The sequence below is a fragment of the Lingula anatina genome, chromosome 6 (genome assembly GCF_051362555.1).
Source record: "Lingula anatina isolate TDL-2025a chromosome 6, LinAna3.0, whole genome shotgun sequence".
NCBI lineage: Eukaryota > Metazoa > Brachiopoda > Lingulata > Lingulida > Lingulidae > Lingula > Lingula anatina.
In genome coordinates, this window is record NC_141772.1 from 1,839,663 (window position 1) to 1,864,595 (window position 24,933).

The window sequence follows — 24,933 nt, forward strand, 5'->3', positions numbered from 1 at the left end:
AGTAACTTTGCCAGAGAATTGTCCAGTAATTCCAAACTATCTTTAAAGTGTAACTCATGTTACACATAAAAATAAAAGAGAAGTTTTGTAAAAGATATGTTTTTCAGGAGAATATTCCAGGCCAAACGGAAATATACATAAAAAACATTGTTCTGCAGACAATACCCCATTGTCTTCAAATTCCAATACAGGGCTGAAAATCATCAACACCAAAGCCAGAATGATTCACTTTTATCTTAAACATGAATTTTCTGATAAATCACACTTTCATTCTTAGGAAACACAGCAAAAAGAAAGACTAATTGTGTTAGTTGTGACACAAGTCACAACCACAACACAATTCTTCATTCTGGCCCATTACCCCATACCTGCATTCCACGCACTTGTGCAGCACTCTTAGTCTCCACTTTCCCAAATCTAGGGGGCACCACTGCATACTCCACAAATGTCAGCAACTGTTCGTACAAGTCCGGGTACATAGTATGCAAAAACTCTGAACCCTGGCGGATTTCCTGAAAAATATTAATGAAAGATAATCAATGACAATTTAGTATAAGGTGGGATAAAAAGCGACTGTAGAAAAACAGAAACAACCTTTTGATTATATTTATGTAAATGCTTTGCAGGCACCCAACTCTTTGGTAGTTTTTCCATGAAAAATATTTATAATAAAAATATATAAAAATAAAGATATTTAAAATATTACAAATATCTATTGAAAAGGTGAGACAATGTTTGTCTGCACAATTCTCAGAAAAAAACTGAAAAAAGATCTTTAAAGGCAGCAGGCATTATTAACTACTGAAGACACATAATATCATTTTTGCAACATCTATATTTGTTTGTTTTGCCAACCCATAATTTGAAAAGGTTCTCAAATATGGAACGGAAGATTATGCCTATACATTATTAATTATTACGATTTTTTTTCAAGTCATCATTTCTTTAAATTAGAACATTCTTATTGAGAGATTGAAACAGGCACCCAACTCTTTGGTAGTTTTCCTATGAAAAACATCAAAAAAATATTTCAGAGAAATCTGATAAAAAATATTACAAATATCTATTGAAAAGGTGAGACACTGTTTGTCTGCACAAATCTTGGAAAAAACTGAAAAAGATCTTTAAGAGGCAGCAGACATCATTATCTATTGAAGACACGTAATAACATTTTTGCAACATCTGTATCAGTTTGTTTTACCAAGTCGTAATTTGAAAAAGTACTCATACACAGAAAGGAAGATTATGCCCATACATTACTAATTATTACTGTATTTTTCAAGTCAAGCACCACAAATACCATACACATGTAAAAAATATTATTTCTGTGATTATAAAATTGTGTATCTTAAAGTTTGATAATTTTTGCCCATTGAAAAGATCGATTCATTATGTCATCTCTAAGTCTCTATGTAAACTTGTTATCCTGAAACTTTTATTTAGTCTTAGTATTGTAATAAAGTGTTAAAATATATTGCAAAGTCTGGTTATTGTGTAAAAATGTACATATACCATAATAAGAATGAATGAATGAATAAATACATAAAGCAGTAATTTCTTTTGCACTCATTAACCCCATGCCACGACCTCTTTCAGTGCTAATATCACCATGCTCCAGATATGGCCAGTGAGGACAGCCCCCGGGGACAGCCCCAGGGACAAGACAGAGTCAGCCCAAAGATGGACAGCTTTCAATTCTAGAGATAACATCATTAAAGGGGTCTGCTTTTCAAGTAGTCTGTGACACTTCCTGTCTTGCACTCACTTTGTTGGCAAAAACTATTAATTGTTCTTGTCAGGCCACATCCACACTTTAAAATAACTTTTGTTATTAACTTGTTTTTAGGCGAACAAATGTTTTTGGACACAAAGAAATATACAGTAGATTTAATATATAAATTTGAGAAAAATTTTGTATGATTAAAAAGACATTGACTAACTGGGATTACATTTTTCTTCAGGCTTATTACTGTCCTATCTTAAAATCTAATTTTCCAACTAATTTTAAATTTATTGAAGTTCTAAGGGGCACCTGCTGAGAGGCCTCTTTTAACAAAGCTCCATAAATTTATCATCCCTGCAGTCACTAAATGACAAATGCAAATGGAATTCTAATTTATCCGAGGATAATTTATAGTTTTAGGCTGTTGTTATCTACAACAATGTAACCCCTACACAGCAGCTGTTTTACTTCCTTCACAAAACACACAAAGCACAATCATCATACCAAATAGTGTCACGCTTGAATGCTTCACAATAAGTCTTACAGACATTCTGCGACTTAGGGAAAATACTTTGTGATATAAAAAAATCTAGTTTGAAAATTCAACTGCTACCACGAGATAAGCATTTCTGTCTTATTTAAGTCAACTTAATATGCCACAATTCCAACTGATAAAAATATTAAATGCATTCCTGGAGCTTCCTGCATATAGAAAACCCACTCATTTTCTAAATACATGATAAAAAATTGTGAAAAATCAACAAATGAAAAACTATGATGAAGGCACATTTCTCTTTGCGAAAACTGATCCAGCATCAAAACTCAGGTGTGACTTAAAATAGGCACCTTGCCTGTTTCCCGATAAAATCAATATTCTTTTACTTATTATTATGTAAATAACACACCACTGGTATGTGACATGGAATGATCCGACACAAATCCTGCCTTTCTGCAACAATGGGACCAGTGTAGAGAAAAAAGAAGGCATTCCAGTCTCACATATACTGGCATATCCACATCATGGGAGAACTTTTTAAGTTTGGATTAAATCAACCAGGCACTGGTCACTGAAATGACCGGTTGGAAATGGTCATTGATCTGAGGAGTGTGGAGTAATGGTCAGCGCTGGAGGGGGGAGAACCGAAGTGGACATTCATTGTATGAGATAGGAAAAAATGGAACAGATCAAGTAAACGGAAACTGATGTAACACATTATTTAATTTTCTCCACACATGCAGGGGTGCATGATACTGAAAGATTAACAAAGGACTTAGAATTTGATGGAACACAAATGTTGGGATCCATTGACTAGTTAAAAGGCACAGAACTGGGAGCGTTGTTTGATTAGTTAGAAGGCTAACAGTTTCTTAAAAATGTGTGTCATCCTTTTCTGCATTAAGTCCTTCAGTTGGAGGTGACACCTTTCCAAGACTCTGGTGACATACATTTATTATCAACTTCGAAAAATATCATCTGCAGGTATTAAAAAAATTGCATGCATGAGAACCACTGGATTAAAGACTTCTACAGCATATGTCTGTTCACGCAAGTACTCTGATATTGAACATATTATTATACAAGCACTAGTACATAATGTTCTATAATCAAATGACATTTCTCTCACAGAAAAGGAAGCTACTATACTAGCATTTAAAGGAAAACAGGAGTGCACATTTCAGCACAGGCAGTCAATATACGCAGCCTGGTCAGCAAACATACGCGTACCACACAGAAAGATGAAAACAACCAGACCCTTCTCACTGAATACAATACCTTGTTTCAGAACAATATGTTAAGAAGTTTACATAGCGAACAATCCTAAAATAGGCCGTGCGTTTCATACAGTGGATATTACATAGAGGATACTGGATTTGAACTTGCTTTAACCTATTTTGTTAGTATATTGGCGTACCTGTATGACACAGGTAATGCACGCGTACATTATACTGAATACAGAAAAAAATGCATGTCTTCTCTACTACAGGGATCAAAGGACAGACCAGTGATTTAACTACACAGGGGAACAGCTTCTGTGCTGACTTACATGTGCTGTAACTTCTGTACCCTGTATATGGAGAACTGAAGAGGTCTTAACTTAAAAGTTAAGGACCAAAACAATGGGCAAGTAATCACCTGCCATTTAAGGATTTCGGAAAAAAGAGGCGTGTCAGGTTTGACTGTATAACTGGATAAAATTTCGGACCAAACTGTCCCAGATACTAGCCTGGGATTAACTTAACAGCAAATCTGTGAGTTCATTCTTATATATATATAAACTAAATAAATTAATGGAGAACTATTTTAAACAGAAATGTTTGTCTTCACCATCATAGGATTTATGCATCAAGAATCCAAGAACTGAAAGACTAAATCATGTGGTTGGACTTCATATAACATAATCACATGTTGTTTTGTGATCTTATAACCACATTACACAGTAATTCAGGGAACAGCATCATTTGTCAGTTTTCCACTCCTGATGTTTAACTGTGTCAATTGCTTCTACAGCCGTAGACTCATGTAATTTCAATTAACATTATTTTCATTGTCAAACTACTCTGGCAACTTTAAGTGTAAACTATTCAGCTTGGCGTGTTTAGAACATTTAAAACACTGATATATCAGCCACAACAATCTAGTAAAAGAACTATGGCTTATGTAAAATAAGAACATTTTACAAAAAAAAAACTGATGTAGTCAAGACTACAGCCTAGCTTCAGTGCATTATCAATTTAATCTGAACTTGAGTTCAAAAGCTTAAAGCTGGTGACAGTGTCTTCTCAGGTGACACTAATTAATTAGACATAAGCCTAAAGTTTCTGGAGACAGCTGAGCCTTAGGACACTAGTGTCTTGATCAATATATCAACTGTTACATGAACTGACGGCGTAATTTCCACTATTACACAGCATATGGGGGTATTTAAATTTATTACACAAGTCTGGACAATATTATTACAGTGGGTTACTGACATGGACAAGCTTTAAGCTGTGTAAACATTCCACAGAGAAAGAGGAAGTGTTACTTAGATCTGATATATAGAGGATATATGAACAGACTGGCCCCAGTCTTCTTCTAACACTTTAACTTTGGGGTTTGACAGAGACAGACCTACTCTATAGCAGTTTTTGAATCTGAAGTGGTTCAGATAGTAACTTTGTGGTAAAGCTCTCTATTTCTCAGCTCTTTATCAACATTTATGTTGCCAGCTCAGCTGCAGGTCACAGCAAGTGCAAAGGCAAAACTAGTGCTGGACTAACATAAAAGATGTCGTCACCAGAGTCAGCGTGGATCACCCGACCAGAGACGCCAGATACCACAGTGATCGCAAAGGCCAACAAGAGGGTAAAAGGTCGAAAAAAGGTCATCCAAAGGTCAACCTCAGTGCCAGGTACTCCGCAGAGTGTTCGTTCACTCTCTTTATCATTGAGCAATCTCCAATCCCAGAAGAGTGCCACCTCCATCAGTGGAGGCTTAGAAGTGGTGTCACCGCAACAGAGAGGTGCCACTGGTGACAGTATGCACCTCAACCCCCAACCCCACCAGAGGCAGGCCAGTATACAAAGTATGCACAGTGTCCATAGTTTATCCAACATCCAAGCTGCGACTGGGGTAAATGCCATTTTCACCCCTAGCCAAGGTGTCTGTGCTCTGTGTAAACAACCGTATGACGAGCCACGTCTCTTGAAATGCGGTCACTGTTACTGCTCAGGTTGCATTCTGAAGAATATGAAGAGCCGAACGCTCAGAAAATATGCCATTATTAAGTGTCCTGATCGCAAATGCCACCGAGAAACCAAAATTCCAGGTGGAAAAATTGACAAGTTACAGCAGCTTCAAGCATTTTCTGACGTGAGAGAAAATGATAACACACACCAGATGCCTCAGCAGCATTCTGTAGATTTCTGCCCCCGACATCCAAAATCTCTGCTAAGATTTTACTGCCTCATGTGTGACATGCCTATATGTCCTGACTGCATTGACAGCAGCCACGATGGACACAACATATGCTCCTTGGAAAAAGCTGCCAAGGAATCCCAGAACACCTTGCAAATTGTATCGAAGGAGCTCGGAGAAACCATTGCCACGGTGCAGCAAAAGTTGAATAAACTGAGCCAGTACAGGTGGAACCTGCACAATAATTTTACTGCTGTAGAGGCCGAAATTAAGGATCGAGCAAGCACAATCGCGCTGTATGTGAATGAACACTGTGACAAATTATTACGTAATCTCTCAGAGGTGTGGCAAGACAAAATGGCTGAATTGGACGTGGTCATAGCTGAAGCTGATGATGCCCTTCGAATACTGAATGCCATGAAAATCAACGCAGCGGCTGTGGTGGATGGGCATAACTCTGACATTGTGCACGAGGCCTTGTTGATTCAGAAGGAGCTTCCACGTATTGTAAGCATCACCCACGCTCCACTTCCACAGAAAATATCTCTGAGTTTTAACAGAGGGTCCTTGCCACAAGACAACCTGTCAGACATCTATGGGTCATTCACCGTCGATTCTGATTCATGGAGAAATGGCATTCTGAAGAATAACGACAATTCCTCTACGCCTCAACAACCACCACCCTTACCAACCACATATCCTCCAGAATTACCACTCAAAACGAAACAAAATGTTGAAGAGGTACACTACAAGCAACCAGAGATGGTTCCAATATCTCTGTATCAACCAACGGGACAAAAGGCACAGTCATCTCCACCGCAGAGTAACCACATGCAACTGGCAATGGAAGCCAAGCACCACATGGAAATGCTAAGATTGCAGAATCAGACAAACATGGAGGCCACTCCCTATCCGAACCAGCATCACCATCAGCAGCAGCAAAATAATGCAATGTCACACTACCAGACGCCCAAGGCAGTTCCCAAATCTCAACTGTCACAATCGCAATTGTCTCAACCAGCCGTCCAGCTGTCAGCCAAGAGCACCAATATGGTTCGTTTTAAAGCCAGCACTCAAGAGAAAGTCTACAGCACGCCTACTGTACTTCCTAGAACTCCCCAAGAGGCAAAGTCTGGCAATTACGCCACAGTGAATGCTTACAGAACTGCATCAACTCAACATCAGACCACCACGAGCTCTGCCGAGAATGTACAACCTCAAAACCAAACAATGTCAAACATGGTTGGATATTCTCCATCAAGCAACCAGAGCAGCTCAACCACCAAAACTGCTCAACCAGTTCAACCATACCACCATCCAAAGAAAATAGCTGTATTACCCATTGATAAGGGAGAGGTCAGAGGTCATTCACCTAGTCATGTGACAAGGGGTACCCCTGCTCCTCAGTACGCCCATATCAAAGCTCATCACCAGCAGATGCTCAGAGTGCTGCCAACAGTGAATGAAGATTCTGGGGGCTCCATCTCCAGCTTAACCAGAGAAATACACAATGTAGGTCAAGGTCATGACCCACATTACTTTCAACATCATGAATCTGATGGCTCTGGGATGAGAATGACCAAAGCAAATGGACATCACGGTGACCAGCTTTATCTCCATCAGGATCAGATAGGCCACTACGCAAAAACAGACCATGGGTCAAGCATCAAAATGGAGGTCATAGAATCCTCATCCTATCAACATCTCCAGCATCACCCTGTTTCCCAAAGTGTACTTCGACTGCAAGGGGGCCCGCAGACAGGTGATATGACCCAGACATACCCCTATCATCTTCACCAGACCCCCAGGGTACAGAGCCAGAATGACAGCACTAGTAGCACTGAGGATTTCACCTCCTCTCCTCCTTCTCAACAGATAAACACCATGGATACCAGCTGGGTGCAAGACTCTTATGAATATCTCCAAGAGGTGCAGACACCCCCTTCACAATCCTCCTCACAACAGAAACACTCGCCAGGGGGCTACTATCAAGAGGGGATTACTTATTTGTAAGATGCTAGACTGATGTGTAATATATGACCTGTCCAATGGATACCTTAATATCATATCTCTTAAAGACTATGTCAATTCACACTAACTTGGCAATGGCAGATGTAATTTTTATAATTTTGTGATATTGCTCAAATACTTTTATAATGGCCTCAAAGCAAGTACTCAAGAAGTCAGTAAAATGTCCATTGATATACCTAAATATTTCATGGTGTCTAAATAGTGCTATATAATTTTTTAGCCAAAGGTGTTAAGGTTGGGGTAGTATGTAACTTTGAACTTAAATTTGTACACCAGGGTAGAGGGGAGAATAGAAGGGGGAATGGTGAAACAGAGGGCTGAGTGTATTTATGTATAAAAATTAGGGGCTGAGGTTTTCTAAAAAAAATGTTTCTCTTGTGTTTAGTTGCTATTCGAGCTTATTTAAAATTGCACAATGAAAAGATGTAGAAAACTGCTTGTATGTTAGAATGAATTGTTTTTTTTCTGAGATATCTATATTTCTATATAATGTGATAAAGACCTTTTTAATAATCCTGCACACTTAGTTAAGTCTTCTAGATATCTACATTTAGAAAAGAACATTATATTTCTCTCAATAAATATTCCTTACACTATCAAAAATATTTGTATATTTTACTTAGCACAGTTGTTCAATACAGAAGTCAATGTTGAGTTAAAAAAATTTGGACATCTCATTTCAATATGTGGGCCTATCAGAAAGATTCAGAAGACCAATATGTAGAATCTGATATTTATAAGTTATCTGTACATGTTTTCATTTCATTTCTGATCCCTGTTGTCAGATTTATCTGAAACTCCTAAATTAACTAAGGAAAGTTAAATAATTTTTCACTTTCTTCAAAGCTTTGAAATCTATTGACATATGTGGACTTATGAATTATTTAACTTGCTAATGCAATAACTGATCAATAATCCAATACACAAACCCGCCAGTACAATGATTTAATTTCCAAAATCAATCTACAAAAAGACTGGTCTTGAACTGAATTAGGGATAAAGATAACCTTACCATGTATTGAAATAAATAAATAAATAAATAAATAAATAAAAGTAGACTAATTAATAGAAAGACAAACTTTTCAAATAGACCATACTAGCCATTGCTTTGGGATTTTTTTCAGATTCTTTTACCATTATCTACAGATATCATCCTCAGACTAATTAATTCTCCATTCTGACTACTCATTGTCTTCCAGTTCAAGGTCTGTGCAACAGACAGAAAGTTTAGAGCACAGTCAAGTGGTACCTTGATGACTGTCATTACAATGTCACTGTCATTGTTACCCTGTCTCCACACAACAATAACAATATCTAACAAACAAGGGGCAGGTGTCACTACACGCAGTCCACATAATAACTTTTGCCAGGACAACTAATCTGTGGTGCTACATATAATATTGGTGGTCAGTAAAAAAAACATGTTCGTAACCCTTAACTTGTATTTACTGTCATGGTATCTGGTGCCAACAAATTATATCATACTATACTATACATATCATAAACATATAGGGTAGGATTTTACTGCTATAACTGCTGCTAAGATTTAACCTCACTAATAAGTGTCTAATTCATTGTTGACTAGCTAAGTAGAAAAGGGATGAAATAATATGTCAGTTTATTATAAGACTCCTAATAACACAGTGAGCTGCTGTACAAATTCATAAACACACTAAGGGAAATGATTGAAAAATGTGGAATTTTTGCTTTGGGCACAGGTCAAGTATGTAGGGTTAACATCTTCTGTCATACGCCAACAATGAAAGACTTGATTTAAGTTTTAATGAATGGAATTAAATTATTTACCAATATCTTTTACAGGCCTGCTATCTGATCTATTCAGTATTCAGATCAAACACATGACTTTTGTTAGCTATACATAATAAGAAAGATGATCCCAAGGAAAAAAAATGTGGCCTCCACAAAAGCAACAGTCACAGAGTAACTAATCAAACAGGTTTAATTTTCATTTTATTGACACTATAAATGAGCTAATGGACAAAAAAATTGCCTCCACCCCTGTGTACCAGGTTTTCAACTCCTCTGCGCAAATTCTGTGCATATTTTTCTTTGTTTTCTATTGTTAAAAATATAAAAAATTGTAAAACTACACCTTGTAAGAACTTTATTATAGGCAAACTTCTTCTAAAGCCGTCTTTCATTTAAATACACTTTATATTAAACTGTCAACAATTACAAGCAGGCAAAAAATTTTTGTCTTTGGAAAAAAACTTATCACAGCCACTGAAAAAATTAATAATATGCTAGCATGTGTCTGGGGCTTTAAGGCACTGTATCTAAGCCTCCCCCCTTAACATGCCCCTGCCTTGTGTCATATCAACAGGTAAACAGGCTGGTCCCACCCATTAAATACAATAAAGCCTCAATCAATAAGAATGGAGGCTTAGTGTTGATCTAAAGGTTGAACAGAATTCCTCAAGCGTTTCTGCCCATTATAAAACCTGGTCACACTATGAAGTTATACACAGGCTTACAGCGGAGAAAAACTGCTGTTATTATCACAAACATAGAGTTATAATTTAGATCACAGGGCAGAGATGGTGTGTGTTTGAGACAGCAAGTGGGGTTTATTTGGTCCAAGGTCGGTGACATATTTCAGACTATGAAGAGGACTGGAATTCTTTGTACTGCCCACGGTGCAGCATAATCTCAAAACTGGACCAGCTAGCATAACAGAGAGCGACGATGATGCATGCGCAGCCCACGGCAAAACTACTCACTGACACCTTGGAAATGATTTTTTTTATGTGAGGCACAATGAAGTGACAGCGACATTTTTATATGACATAGGCGCCAGTGGATTTTAACAGCTGGAACTAAACAGGTCACATTGTATGGATATTCAGGTGAGAATATTGACTATAGGATTACGCACAGGGTCAATATTTTTGGTGCCAATAAACAAATTTGCTTGCTTTTGCCTAAACTGGTAAACCCAGTCAGCCACTGAGTCATCAAGGCTGAGGGCTGCAGCCACAACTTGACTATATTTCAACTGATGAAGGAGCTGTCTTAACAAGTAAACTACAGTCCCTTGAACGGAATCTAGGAGGGCGTAAACTAAATGGATTAGGTAACAAGTGGGCATCACAGACGGGGGAAACAGGTACATATATTTAGTGACCTCAGTTTGTGTGCTTACCTGTCCAAACAGTAGACTAGAGAAAGTACACAGGAATTATATATTATTAACACTGATGCCCTTAAGCTGGACAAAATACTTGCTACATTGCTATAATATGGATACTGGGATATACTTGGACGTGTGAAGACAGCAATCCACGACAAGAGAAAAATTTGCAAGTTTCGTCATCTCCTTTGGAAAGCTGTAACTTTCATTTTACCTGAACGTACTGCATGCTCAAATGCTCGTCAAATTCACAAGAGACAACTGCAACAGAGGACTTATCATATCACCAATGAAAACAGCCTTACATTAATCTGGCATACCAGCATATGTGCTGCAGAACAACACATTGATAGCAATTCTCCCAGTTTATGCGTTAGACATCGAATCTTCAATGGCCAGTCAAAGGAAATCAGTGTCCAGCATCTTCCTGGACTGGTCAGAGGAAGAGTCCGAGGACGGCAGCAGCATCGCTTCGTCCGTCTCATCCAACGGCCCCATGAGGCTCCTCAGCTGCGGCCACGCACTGAACGAAGACAGCATTCAGAGGTTAAAGAGCAAGAAACACTGGTCAAAAGTGACCTGTCCTGTCTGTCAGTCAGAGACAACCATCCAGGGACAAGACGTGAATAAATCACCTCTAGATATCAACAATACTAACTTATATCGTATGGTGCGGGATGATAATATTTCATATCGTAATCACTTGGTATTGCAAATGGCGCAGGAAGCAGAGGAGGGGGTTACGCTAAAGAAAGACGTGGACTTAAATGACCCTTCTTCTTGGTGTACCTGCAGGCAAAAACAAGAGGTGCAACATTACTGCGAGGACTGCCATAATTTCATCTGTGATAGGTGTTCTAAATTGGAGCACTTGTGGCATCGGGTCACAAGTCTCAAGGCCATGTCTGAGCCACAGAGATCCAAAATCGGCTGCGGCTTAAATACCTTGGAGGAATATGTGAAAGAGTTAGTGTACATCCAAGAACAGTTAGGTCTACACGAACGCAACAGCAATAAAACTTACGAGGACACAAAAGCACTAATTCTACGCCAGGGCGAGACAGTGAAGCAATTGGTCGATCAAACATGTCAGGATCTCATTGGAGAAGTTGACAAAATAAAGCAGGAGAATGAGAAGATCATCCATGAGAAAAAACTTGAAATTCATAAGAAGTTGGGTGAATTAGGAAATCAAAAAGAACGAGCGAATAAAGTTCTCCTGGGTGGCACAGACAAAGCTGTGCTGGAAGAGGCCAAATCTTTAAACAAAATTCTTGACAACTTCGATCTTCTTTCTCCACCAGCATACAAATTCAGGATCAACTACATCAGGCCTGAGGTCTGTCTTGAAGACATGAGCCCTCTATTGGGCAGACTGAAGCTCATTAAGATCGAATGGGGTGGCAAGGTCGACAATCTGCGCAAAGAGGGCTACCACAAGGAGATATGGAGTCACACAAATGTCACGCCCCTTAAAATAACAGAACGGCCACTACCCACCTTACCCCCAGATGCCAACAGGGTGGGGTCAAGGTCAGATACAAGATTTCGGGCCACTCCCCCTTCCCCGACCAGCCCAACAGCCAATAATATGGTTAAACACTTGAGAATACCACATGAACGGATATACGACACAATTCCCGACTCTGGTGAATACCTGATGCCGTCACCGCTGAGGAAGCTGCAGGGAGGGTCAGCACCACAACTGACAGCGGGCAATTCAAGTCCAGAAATCCCAGAAACCCCAGAGAGGGTAAAAAGGTCGCCATGGGTGAACGTGCTTAAAAGGACATCTGAAATTTCTCTGCCTGATATACTGACTTCTACAGACTCTACAGCCTGAGAGTAAAATTATCCCACCCCCTATTTCAGCTTTCTGTACCCTTAATGTGAAAAGAGATGTGTACAGTTTGCTATCCATACATTCTTATTGTAAGACACATTTCCATTTGGGCCAACTTAAATCAGAAAGATTTTGTTTGGCGTCATTTCTGATTAAACTGTGCTTTGTTATCAAAGTTAGCCAGGCCTCATGCTCAGTGGTGATAAAGGTGACAGACAAGAGAACAGAAAGCCTCACCACTTTTTTCAAGATTACAATTCCTTTATTTAACTTAAGGATTTATGAGAGGTGCTGACCCAACCTGTACATAAACAAACCTTCAGACTCTATAGCAGCTTGATAGCTGAGGGCAATAAGACTTAATACTGTGTTGGTTTCCATAATGATTCAGATTTAAAATTTACTGTGATATGAATGCATTATTTCATTTAACCATATAAAGAAAAAATACTGATTGTTTTTATTTACACAATGCTGGCAAGCTACATGTAGGGATGATCTACAAATGATTCCACATCACAGCTTTGAAAAACTGATATATATGTACTACTTATATATGTATTTCACATGATGAAATAATAGTAATTCTGTACATGATAAAAAAGGAGAAGGGTAGGTGTTTAAATGTGCTTGCCTAATATTAAGTATATCCTGTGCAGACATTAATTTGCTCTTATGGGGTTATTAATCAGCTAGATTTATTTTTATACTATTGTGTGCTTACTTTTAGTCAAAATGCACACAATTTTACATGATATTTTTTATCATTTTGAGTCATAGTTGTGCAATTTAAGGAATTCACATTAAAAATTCAGACAGCACCAATGGCTCCTGCACTCAGCTTAACATTTTCTTTTATCAAAATTAACAAAATAAATAAATGAATAAAAAAAGAGCGTCTTAAATGCTGCGAAGAGAAAATTGTATGTGAAGATGGCCAGGTGACTGGTTTTTAAATTCAGAAAAAAAGTTGCTTTGATATTGAAAAGTGCCTTAGTAATGCTGTCAGGTGGGATGAAAAACTGTCAACTTAGAAAACTGACTCCACCCTGGAACTCCTTAACAAAAAAAGCTCACATTGAATCTTGGTCTAAGCTTAATATAAACTTAAAAACTGGTTATATCGGAAGTTCAGAATTAAGTGAATGATTTCCAAAGAGACTAAATGTGTGTTCTACCCATTAGGTAAGATGTTTTAACCCCATCTCTGTTTACTTTTTTTCAATAATCACACAAAAGTCAAAAATTAATAAATGAGAAAATATCATATCAATGAAATCTGCAGTTGGTCACTAAAAGAAATGACCCATGGATTTGAAGGATTTTCTTTATCCAATTAACTAAGTCTGATATTCTTGCCTCAGTGGTCTTACTATTACAACCAGTGCAATTACTACTATAACATTTTTTGACATAAAAGTCACAATGCAAGTACTCTTAATGTGACAAGGTAATTTTGTGATGATGTATGACTCTCAATTGGAAGCCAATTTATGAGGTTTAAAAGCTGTCAGACCAGTTTTAAATGCAATTTGAAAGCATTTTTTTTTATCTGTGGCAAAATAAGCTCCCTGACTCATGAAAGCAGAGAGAAGAAACTTTTCAAGCACATGTCAGATTAGAGAGTTATCATTATTTTTTTATTCTTACTTGCCATCTAACTGTTTATGTTGTGAGACAGAACATGTTATCAATTAAAGAATAAATCAAATGACATATCATCACTTGGGGAAGCATGATTTGTTATAATAACCTACAAATTAATGTGGTAACAGTTAAATAAGGGATGAACTGCTACTGTTGCTGCTACTACAGTCCGATGCTCAAGAACCTTTCTCAACACTCCGTTATCTTCCATGCCATCAGTACTCAATGTAATTTAGTTTTATCAGTTAATGTAATAAGATAAGTCACTGCACCAGCATCAAACATAGACATTCATGCAAAATTTTTTTTTAATCAAAAATTGATAATTAGTAATGTAACTATTCTACAATATACATGCAGAGACCTCTGTCCACTTACCTTGACCAGGACATTGACCGCCTGAAGAACGCCCTCTTGTAAGGGAGTCATGTTCATGTCCATGTTAGTGGGCAGTATGAAGGAGAAAGCCTCGCCAGCCACGGGGACGCTCAGTGCACTCTTCAACACAGCCGTCAACTTCTGCAAATCTGCACAGCCAAACCGGGACCTGATGTGCTCAAAAAGACCAGGAAATATCTGAACTAAGGCAGTGAGGAATGGTTGCGCTGGTAGGTATGGATTTGTATCATTACTTGAGCTAGAAGGAGGCTGCGTTGAGGTTGTTCCGATGCTCAACCATACCCTCCATGCATTAGACCACAGTGCTATATCCAAGCCAGGGTCTGTCTTAACTTTTGTTTCACTGCTACTCAATTGTCCTCCTTTGCTGTCTGTTCCATTCTTGATAGCATCACCAGCTGACTTTGAATCCTCACCATTTTGTAAAACTTCTTGGAGACTTTTCAGCGCTGCTAGAGCGACTTCTGCATTGTGGCAAAGTGCTGCACTCTCTATGAATTCTAGCAACAATGCCCAAGCTCTAGGAAAATCACCTAAAATAAATAAATAAATAACTGGAGGAAAACAGTAGTGTAATGATCTCCTATAGACACTCAAGTGCCACTTTTCATAAATTTTTTCTTTACAAAAGTGATGTTTTTATTCAACTTTCTAGGCGTAAGCTAATATCTCTAAATATCTATAAAAAGTTGTTTTAAAAGGTGCTAAAAGAGTAAAAAAAGCATTACCATCAATAACATTATGACTGTTTTTAATGCAGGTAAATCCATTTTTTGCAACTGCCTGTGTGATAAAGTGAACATTACATATTAAATAAAGCTTATTTGAATTTAAACAAATTGAAGAACTGAACAAGTCAGGTCCATGACATCCATTTACCAGCTGTTAACATAGGAAACAAACTACGAAATATAGCTCGTACACACGAGACAGAAAACAAATGTATAAAATAATCTGTATCATACTTAAAGCATGCTGCAGCACGCGTCTCTTGCCACTGACCACCCTGGCCACCCCCGCCAGCGCCATCACCCGCGTCTCCGCCCACTGCTTCTCCGCTGTGTCCCTGGAGTGGTGGATCAGGATATTTCCCGTGGCATCATTCGATTGCTTCACACTGGACGCTGTCTTGGAGAACTTCTGTACTTTGTCCAGCAGTGGGAATAAAACCTGGGGAGAGTTTATATAGAGAAAAGATTCTGTTCAGACTGGGCCACTCTAGACTGAGTATAGGTCTAAGTTGCATTTTTTGATGAACAATATTGGACTGATTTCCAGTTTACAGTAGGTTTAATCTGGATAAAGTTTATTTTATCATTTGATTTTCTTTTATATGGAGAGGGGGTAGTTATATACATAGAGACCTTGCAATGCAATTCTTTTTTCTTTTTTTGATAAGCATCTTTGTATCTTTGTATGTTTGTATAGCCTGGGATAAAAGTGGACTTTAAAAAAATTTTTGACCAGAAAATGTGACTATATGAAGGGTCCTAAAGGCCAAAATATAACATCAAAATGTCTGGATTTCCACACAAATCAGGAAAACTTTCATCTGTACATAACTCTTTGAATTTTTCATCATAAATAAAACCAGTCCTCCACATCTCGTACCTGCCATAACACCGCCTGCCATGTCGTCTGCTGTAAAAGATCTCCATGTGCCCCGATGGTAGAGAACAATGTCTGACTGCTGCTCTTCCTGACAGCAGGACGGTGGTCTACACACAGCTCTCCAAGCTTTGAAAACAGACACATCCACAGCGCATCAAAGGGCTCCACTGCGTGACTGGACGCCACTGCTGGTGGCTCCACCTTCAGGTCATATTTAATTTTTTCGCGGTTTTGAAAGAAGAAGTCTGATATGTTCCACTGAAAAGTATAAGATAAGTATTAAATTTTAATATGCTGCTGAAAAAACTTTCCATTTAATTACTCTGAAAATGATGGTTGTCATTTCTTCACCTTGAAAAAAAACCATCTAGTTATTCTTCACTCAAAGGGAGCTTTAGATAAGAATGCCACAACATACATGGCTATAAATATGTCCATAATGTCATACATACAAAATGATTATCTGGGTAATCTTTTGTGCATTTTTTAGTATAAGTTTCTATTTGAATCAGTATGCCTTATCCTATTTTCCTTAAACTAGACTGCCTACCAATAATCCCACAGATGTGAGGCTGATGTTCAACTCCTGGTTTTGAAGACCAAATCTTCCTGCGACATCCACGACCACCTGAAGACAGGAAGAGGGCATGATGGGAAGGAAGTCTGTGATGACGAGCTGCAGACTTTGGAATGCTGTCCGTATCAGGTTTTCTCTGGAAAATGAAATGGATAGTAATTAAGCATAAGATGTCAACAAACAATGACAAGGCATTATAAAGGGGGTCTTATTTGATACAAAGTAACACTTTCTTACATCTATAGTAACATTTTTACAGATATTTCTCTTAATTTATAAAATTTATTCTTCCATATCAAAAAAAAAAAAAAAAGGAATTTTGGAATAAAACACTTCACCAAGGGAAATAAAACACTTCAACTGACGGCAAATAAAGAAACCTCCAACATCCGTAATCTTGGTCTGTGTGAGTTTGCATCTGTTCTATTAACACTTAGGCACATGCACATTCAAACAAACTCACAAGCCCATATGCACACCTGCACGCACATACTCACACACTTTGTCATTTATTTTATAATATCATTCAGCTTCTTTACCCCTGATCATTAGAGACAGCTCCTATCACCCCGAGGACACAGGGCCAGCCTGGGCCCAGGGAGTCCCCATTATTGTGTAGTATCTGGAGCACACACTCTAGCTGTTTCTGTCTGATGTCAGGGTGTGGAATACTAGACAGCTCCTGGAGGGGGGACAGCAGCATGGACTGCAGTCTCTGCAGTGGACAGAATATTAAAATTAAATAAAATTTAATAATAATAATAGGAAGAAGAAGAAGAAGAAAAAGAACAAGAAGAAGAAAAAGAACAAGAAGAAGAAATTATGGATTGAAAAAAGAAACAAATCAACTAAAATGTTGAAAAGATCATAGCAGACTACAAGTTCAGGATGAAAGAGAAAAATGTCTCAAATACCAAATATGATATAATGACCTACAGTTTCTGGGAAAATAGTTCACTGACATTTTAAAAATCAAAATGTTAATCAATAAATATGTAAATCAATAGAACAGTGCCGTGTTTGCCTCCTGTTCAAGGCAATATGGGATGTAAAAATCCATACTTGTACACAGATGAAAAAAATCAATTTTTTCAAAAGATGTATTACATGTAAAAAGCACTTTCTTTTTTTAAAGTGTTACTACCCCAGTGAATGCAACAAATTCTAAAATAAAAATTCCCAAGAGTCATACATTTGTAGCTCCTACAAACTGTTCTCACTTGACAATGCTTTAGATGTACTCTCATACCTCAGATGCCAGTCAGCAACAATAACACAATCACCTCAGTTGCGTTAGGTGAGACTCACACTGGTGTGACACAACCAGAGTCCATCAATTTGTCTGCAGCTTCACTTTAATTTTCTACCAAATATGAGAGCATGGCCATCACTGTAGGCTTCATTACAGAACCCATTGTAACCTTTATCTTATTTGACACTTGTTCATATTAGCAGAGAATTACTGATATCTCTGTCCTATAATCTATTTCATGGCAAAAAAGCAAAAGATGAAAAAGGTTTGAACTTGATTGATTGGCTCTGTTGAAAGTTGTCTATGATACTGAAGATTTCAAGCCCGCTGTGTGAGAAAACCACTCCCAAAGTGAACTTGTCTGCAACTTCATCCATCATTCTAAATATCATCAGTGATTTCTCTATTTTTTTTCAGAAAGAGCAACTTAGAGGGATCATAAAATGGAAAAGGAAAGAGTTGCTGAAAATTGAACGGCATGCAATGACACTTAAATAAGTACGGACGTTTGTATCTAGATTTGTCTTTTAGTAAACACAATGGTTGTTGCATTCAACATTTTTTTTCTTGCAACAACCTGCAAACAATTTCTTGCAAACTGTTTAGTTTGCATCAAATTTGTGGAAAACTTTCATTTTGCTGAGGGTGGCCACCTGCTGTGAACTCTCTGCAAAGTCTGATATAAACTTCAGCTTTTCTGCAGTGTTGCTAAATTTGCACCATTCACTGGGCACATGATGTCCTTGTGTGAAATGACTTCAATATTCAGATTCTTAAGGCTTGCTGATATTCTCTTGTGGTAAGACTTGTAACAAAAGTGGGACAAGAATTTGGCTTCTGTGTTGTGTCCTACCATTTTACAAGAGATCTTCAGTGGAAATATGGTAAAAACTCCAAGATCACAAGTCTTAGCATACTTTGCTCAATGAAAAAACCTGTTTGTAGTTGGACCATCATCTCCCCCAAAAAAGGTTATTAGACTGAAAATTGCTTTTATTTCAGTGGACTATACTTCTACTTCCATGGACTATACTTCTCAGTATTAGTTATCCCACACATGTTATACTTTAATAAGTACTCTTAAGTTTCCAAACTTTAAGTTCTGAACTTTTTTATCTAAAATTCTTAGGGAAACTGGATGCTGGTCAAACTGGTCAATATAACTGGTCAGTATACGTGGATAGCTCATAACAAGCCTACTGCTCTTTTCTTCCTACTAAACAGTCCTCAAATATAAACCCAGTTTTTGTTTTAAATTCAGAAATATGTCTATAAGACCCCATACAGTATGCCTTCCTGTAAACATGGCTGCGATGCACTCTGTCAACTCTGGGCGCATTTAGAACCAGTTGATCCGCAGACTTACCACACCGCAGATCAAAAATGGCACGCACTTGACAATGAATTCCTGCTTCCCACTTGTGTCATCCCAGCAGGGGGCAGAGCAATTATATCCCGGCATCCTTTCAAGTGGGTCACGCCGTATTTGACCTGGGGATCAGTTAGTCCTAGGATCAAGTGGTTGAGAATGCTCTCTCTCGGATGTCTGTAATGGGTTTCTTTTAAATCAAAGAAAGTGGAAATAAAACTCCAGGCAGACTGACTTCTACTTATGATCTCTAAGTGAGAAAATTAAGGAAACAATTCATCAGATTTTTGTAACCGTAACTTTCCCTATTATCTTTGCGAAATAGATTAATGTTCCAAAAACCTATTCCATGTAATCATTGTATTGCTTTTTTCCCTAGGTATGGTAAAAAAACTGCCAGTAAAAGCTTTACCACCTGAAAAGTAAATAAAAAGCCATCATTTTTTCCCCAGATGCTCTCTGGGTTTCTGGGCGGGGGAATATCTGTTAAGGTCAGACTGATAATTCTAGAGCAGCTGAGGTGACTTATTACAATCCTTAATCTGTTCTGTTCCAGACACGGGTAATTCGGCCGACATTTATGCATGATTCCCCATCAATACATTATCTCCAAAATGACTGACCACAGTCAGTTAATATATCAATCAACCAGCATTAGAGTAAATAAATACTCATAATAATTTTAGGATAAGACAAACAAACAAACAAATAAAAATAAAATAAAATAAAATAAATAAAAATCGTATAATATAAAACTATGTGAGCGAGATTTCCAGCAATAAAAACTGTCTGGGGAGAATATAACATGTCTGGCAGCATTCATTAATCTATCAATTTTCTATCCTTTGAATGTAGGAGTGTGTCACAATTAAAAGGCAATATTCTCATTTAGTGCTTCATTCTCTTATCCAACAGAGTGATAGCAGACTTCATTTCTGGCCGAGGGGCTCAGTCAATGCTAAAATCAAGATGCATTTTTCGCAATTGAAAACATTTTTTTTTTCATGTGCTAGTGTGATTATTTCTGATCAGCATCAATCTTATTATCTCCATCAAATTATATCTGAATGAATTAATCAAAAAAAGAATAGGCTGTATTTGAACAATAAATCATTCTCATCATTTCAGTTGCAACAATTTCAGGGACACCAAAATGTTCAAATCTATTATTGATCAGTTTAATCATAAAAAGGACGGAAATGAAAACATGACAATTTGTTTAGAGCTGACAAAACCAAAAAATAAAAAGAGAGAGACAGAGAGAGAGAGAGAGAGAGAGAGAGAGAGAGAGAGAGAGAATCAGGTTTGAACACCCTGGGTGTCAAGGTCCCTGTAAACCCCCCTCTCTGCTTACCTTAGGGACCACTGACTCTCAGAGAGGTTTTGAATAAGTAAAAATCTTCATTAGCTTGGTAGTTGGATCATAAATGAAAATTAGCAAACACAAGCTGAAATACTTTCATACCATTACTCACATCAGTCTGATGAAGGCCTATGTCCAGGTTGTCCGTAAGCTAACAGTATGAAAGTATTTTGGCTTGTGTTTGATAATTTTTTATTTATGAGGTTGTGAATAACTTACCACATTTTCATTGAGGGGAGGGTTGTAAGCGTATCCCAGCGAAGACTTCACCAGGGACGTCACTGCCTCTGCACCCCAGTACCTCATTGTAGGATTTGGGTGTTGACAAATCTAAAAAAAATAAAAATGCAAATTGTTGATTATTTTCAGTAAATTTAAGCAAAGAAATCTTATATTTCTCATAAGTAATATTCAAATTTTATCTTGTAAAATCCATGGATCAATTGATGTATATAATATCTTCCACTCCAACATCTGAAAGACAACATGAAATGGTATATGACAGCATTCCAAGGAAAGTTGATTTGTTGCCAGATAGAATCTTTTATGTATAACCAGAAATAATAAATCTTGCCAGAATGAGACTCTTGAATAAACAAAGTTAGAATATTTTAATTTATCACCATCCTGGCAAAGTTTACAGCAAATCTGGAAAGCAAACTAACAAAAATAGTAAACCCCATTTTTTTTCAGGACTAGAAGTGATCAAAGCCTTCACTAGCTTGTGAGAGCATTTACAACAAAGTTGATCTGTGGACTAACTAGTATAGTCCAGGTATCAAATATGGCACGCACTTGACAGTGGATCCCCGCCTCCCATGCACACCGCCCCAACAGGGACAGAGTAATTAAATCTCAGAATGCTTTCAAGTGGGTGGCGCCATATTTGATCCATGGATCTGTAAGTCCGCAGATCAACTTGCTCTGAATGTACCCTGTAACATATGGGTTAATATTTATTCACTTCTTGCAGATACAATTTAATCATTATTATAGCTTCTGTGTCCTTACTACATCTCGGGAAGGTTCTTAAGTTGGGCAATCAAGAAAATATAAAAATCAGAAAAGGTATGATAAAGGCCAGTTGCTTATACTATACCTAAAACATATGAAGAAAAGGAAAATAATTTAAACTCCAACTGAAAGATGACCTTTTTAAAAATCTGGATATACAACATCAGAAATGGGCCAACTTAAAAGTGATAAAATTCTGGTGTTGATTCCTTTGTTAAATAATGGTTAATTATTAGTAAATTATTGGTCTTTGCAGAGATCTGCATTCCCTGAGTGCTTTTCTAGTTTTTAATATTATCTTAATACCTTTCATCCACAAATTTGTGAAGTAATAAAGAAAGGCCAACAACCTCCTTCAAAGTATTTTCCACAATAAACTGTCTAATAAACATCTTATGTGAAGTATTTATGTCATCATAAAACCACTGGAAAAGCAAACAATGGACTTAATAGCAGTGTTCTTCAGATTTCAATCAAAGGGAATATATTTTTTCCGCCATGAATTTGTCATTTCATCATAAACTTTCACCACAATCGTCAGAATTCACTTAAGCTTATAGCGATTTCCTGTTTTTCATTTGACGTATAATACATTGTAAAGGTCAAAACCAACTTTATGGAAGGTAAGAATATTGTAATCTACCCCAGTAGTATGAAGGACACATTAAGAAGCTTTGTGTGCCCTCAATCATATACTCAACCCAGATTTATTGAAACTGGTGACATGAATCATATGCCATTTTGACTTAATGCATAATACTTATCTATCTCACTTTATTCTTTGCTAATATGGTGTGTGTGTGTGTGTGTGTGTGTGTGTGTGTGTGTGTGTGTGTGTGTGTGTGGAGGGGGGGGGGTGGACTCACCCACCAAAATTAATACAATTAACTGGCCATTTTGAGTCCAGGCTCCCTTGTCAGACTCTCAAAATGGTGCGAAACAGAAAAGATACTATATAATTATGATAAGGTTTATTTGGGTGCAAAGCTGAGGACTGTGGAAGTATTTTATTCACACGTACTTGAATGAAGTCAAAAATAAAGGCAAAAATAAAGTGTTGGCATTTGTCAGGTGTGTGTGAAGTTATCTTCACGAGTTTCTCAATGGAAAGTAAAAGAGATACATGTGAAAAAATGTCATTTTGACCAGCAATTTGTAATAAATATCTGACTGAAATTGAATAAAGCAACCTTTTTGATTTTGGAACTGAGATGGCAGTCCTGTTGTTTCTGACACCGACATCCCTCGCTGATATACTGATGGGAAAAGAACCTGAACCATATCTCAGTCCAACAGCCCCTCAAATCAGCAGCCCTTAGAAAACTACTAATCAAAAACAAAACTGACTATAACTCAAAATTAAATCTTAAGGTCATGTAAATATTATCTCAAAGACTGCTAACATTACCAATAGTCCATTTAGATTAATTGCTCTGAAAAATCCTTTCCTTTTGCATTGTTTGGGGGGGGGGGCAACAAATATACTGGTCATTGTCTTAGACTACTGGGAAATATTCTTTTGCATTTAATAACATCAGCCAAGCCATCACAAATTTGGAAAAGCAGTTTCTATTAGTTTTAAATCAAAGTCATAGCATTTCGAGATTGTTCCAAAATATGTAGCAACCAAGGGTTCCAACCAAGTTGTCCTTGAGTTTAATTTTCAGTAACTCTGTCCATCAATTTCTGATCTTCTCGCTTCTTGAGTAAAGAAATTCCACGCGTTGATTCCCCTAGAGACAAAACCTTTATGAAGAACTTGGCAGAGATAAACTGATATTAAATCAAGATAGAAGGCCCATCTTCTGGTGTTTTTTTTTACCCAACATGTAATCTCTCTGAAGAAAGTACCATTAATTCTTAAAAATAAATAGACCTGCCAGATTTCTATTTTTTTCTAAACATTCAAAACAACTCTTCCTTATTAAGGGATGGAAAGCTGGTGCAATTTTTGAAAATGTTTATTCTTTTTGCAACATTTTTTTTCATTCAAAGGGTTCAAGTTTCTTAAATGAAACTCATATCAGAGTCATATGGCAAGGGCCATTTTACATCTTCTGTTCAATGACGGAATTTATGACAAACTTTCCTGATAAGATACCTTTCTGCTGATGTTGCTCATAGAAAAACTAATATGAAGTAAAGAACACGTCTTATCTCTGTTTTTTTTTTAAATTCTAAGATGTCACGTGTATGTTTGATTTATTTTACATAGCAAAGGTCAAGGTGGTCATTTTATTTCCAAAAAATTCTTACCCTACCAAAAAAGCTCAACTTCTTGGGGTTTGTCTTTTTACAAGTATTAATCCAGAAAAAAACATTCTTACAAAAAAGTAAACAAACAATCACTTATAATGCAAATTTCATTCATGAAAGTCAAAAGTCAAAGTGTGCAGAAAACACACATATACCAGAGCAGTCAATGCTAGTCATAGATCAAACACTTTATAAAAGATCCTTATTTCATGACCTTTGACCCTTGACCTTTGAAATATACGGAGACAAATTGGGAGTTCAATTTTGAGAAATGACACTGTCACTTGCATTGATCACACAATATGTTATCCCCTTCTTGTGCCCTGGGGGGGAAGGTTTGGGTTACGACCCCAAGTGACCCGACTCATCGCTTGGTCGATAAAGTCATGCCTCCATATGATTTTTCTGAGATAATAGATACTCAAGTTATCTCTTTCTTGGTGAATTGTAGGTCTTTATTTGTGAATTTTGGGTTATTTATTGTTAATCTAATTTGTGTGGGGAGGAATCCAATCTAAAACTCCAAAATATCCTCAAATCAAAACAAAAAATGGATGGACTGAATGTCCAAGGTCATGGCAGATTGAATTTGCAGCAAAAGTTGGTCAAGAAGGCAGGGGACTTTGGGGAGAGCCCAAACTTTTGGTCAAAAAAGATCCACTCAAAAAAAAAAAAACTACCTCAGAATTTGATATTGATGGCCGCAGGTAGGCCCTAGAGTCTGCATTCCCAGATACCATTTGGTGGAAACTAAAAACCAACCAAAAACCAAGAAATAAACTGAGTGAGCAAGTCTTGA

At 37.4% G+C, this 24,933-nt stretch overlaps 1 protein-coding gene across 1 annotated transcript in view; it reads right to left on the reverse strand.

The window, feature by feature from the left end:
- LOC106172866 (protein MON2 homolog) overlaps positions 1-24,933 on the reverse strand; it is a 147,911-nt gene that overhangs the window by 42,141 nt on the left and 80,837 nt on the right. Inside the window, exons 20-26 of the mRNA XM_087015365.1 lie at positions 21,084-21,194; positions 17,420-17,595; positions 16,854-17,016; positions 16,304-16,561; positions 15,658-15,862; positions 14,672-15,225; positions 369-512 (exon numbers count right to left, since the gene is read on the reverse strand). Of these exons, the coding sequence (XP_086871491.1) occupies positions 369-512; positions 14,672-15,225; positions 15,658-15,862; positions 16,304-16,561; positions 16,854-17,016; positions 17,420-17,595; positions 21,084-21,194 (1,611 nt within the window). The remainder of the gene's footprint in view (positions 1-368; positions 513-14,671; positions 15,226-15,657; positions 15,863-16,303; positions 16,562-16,853; positions 17,017-17,419; positions 17,596-21,083; positions 21,195-24,933) is intronic.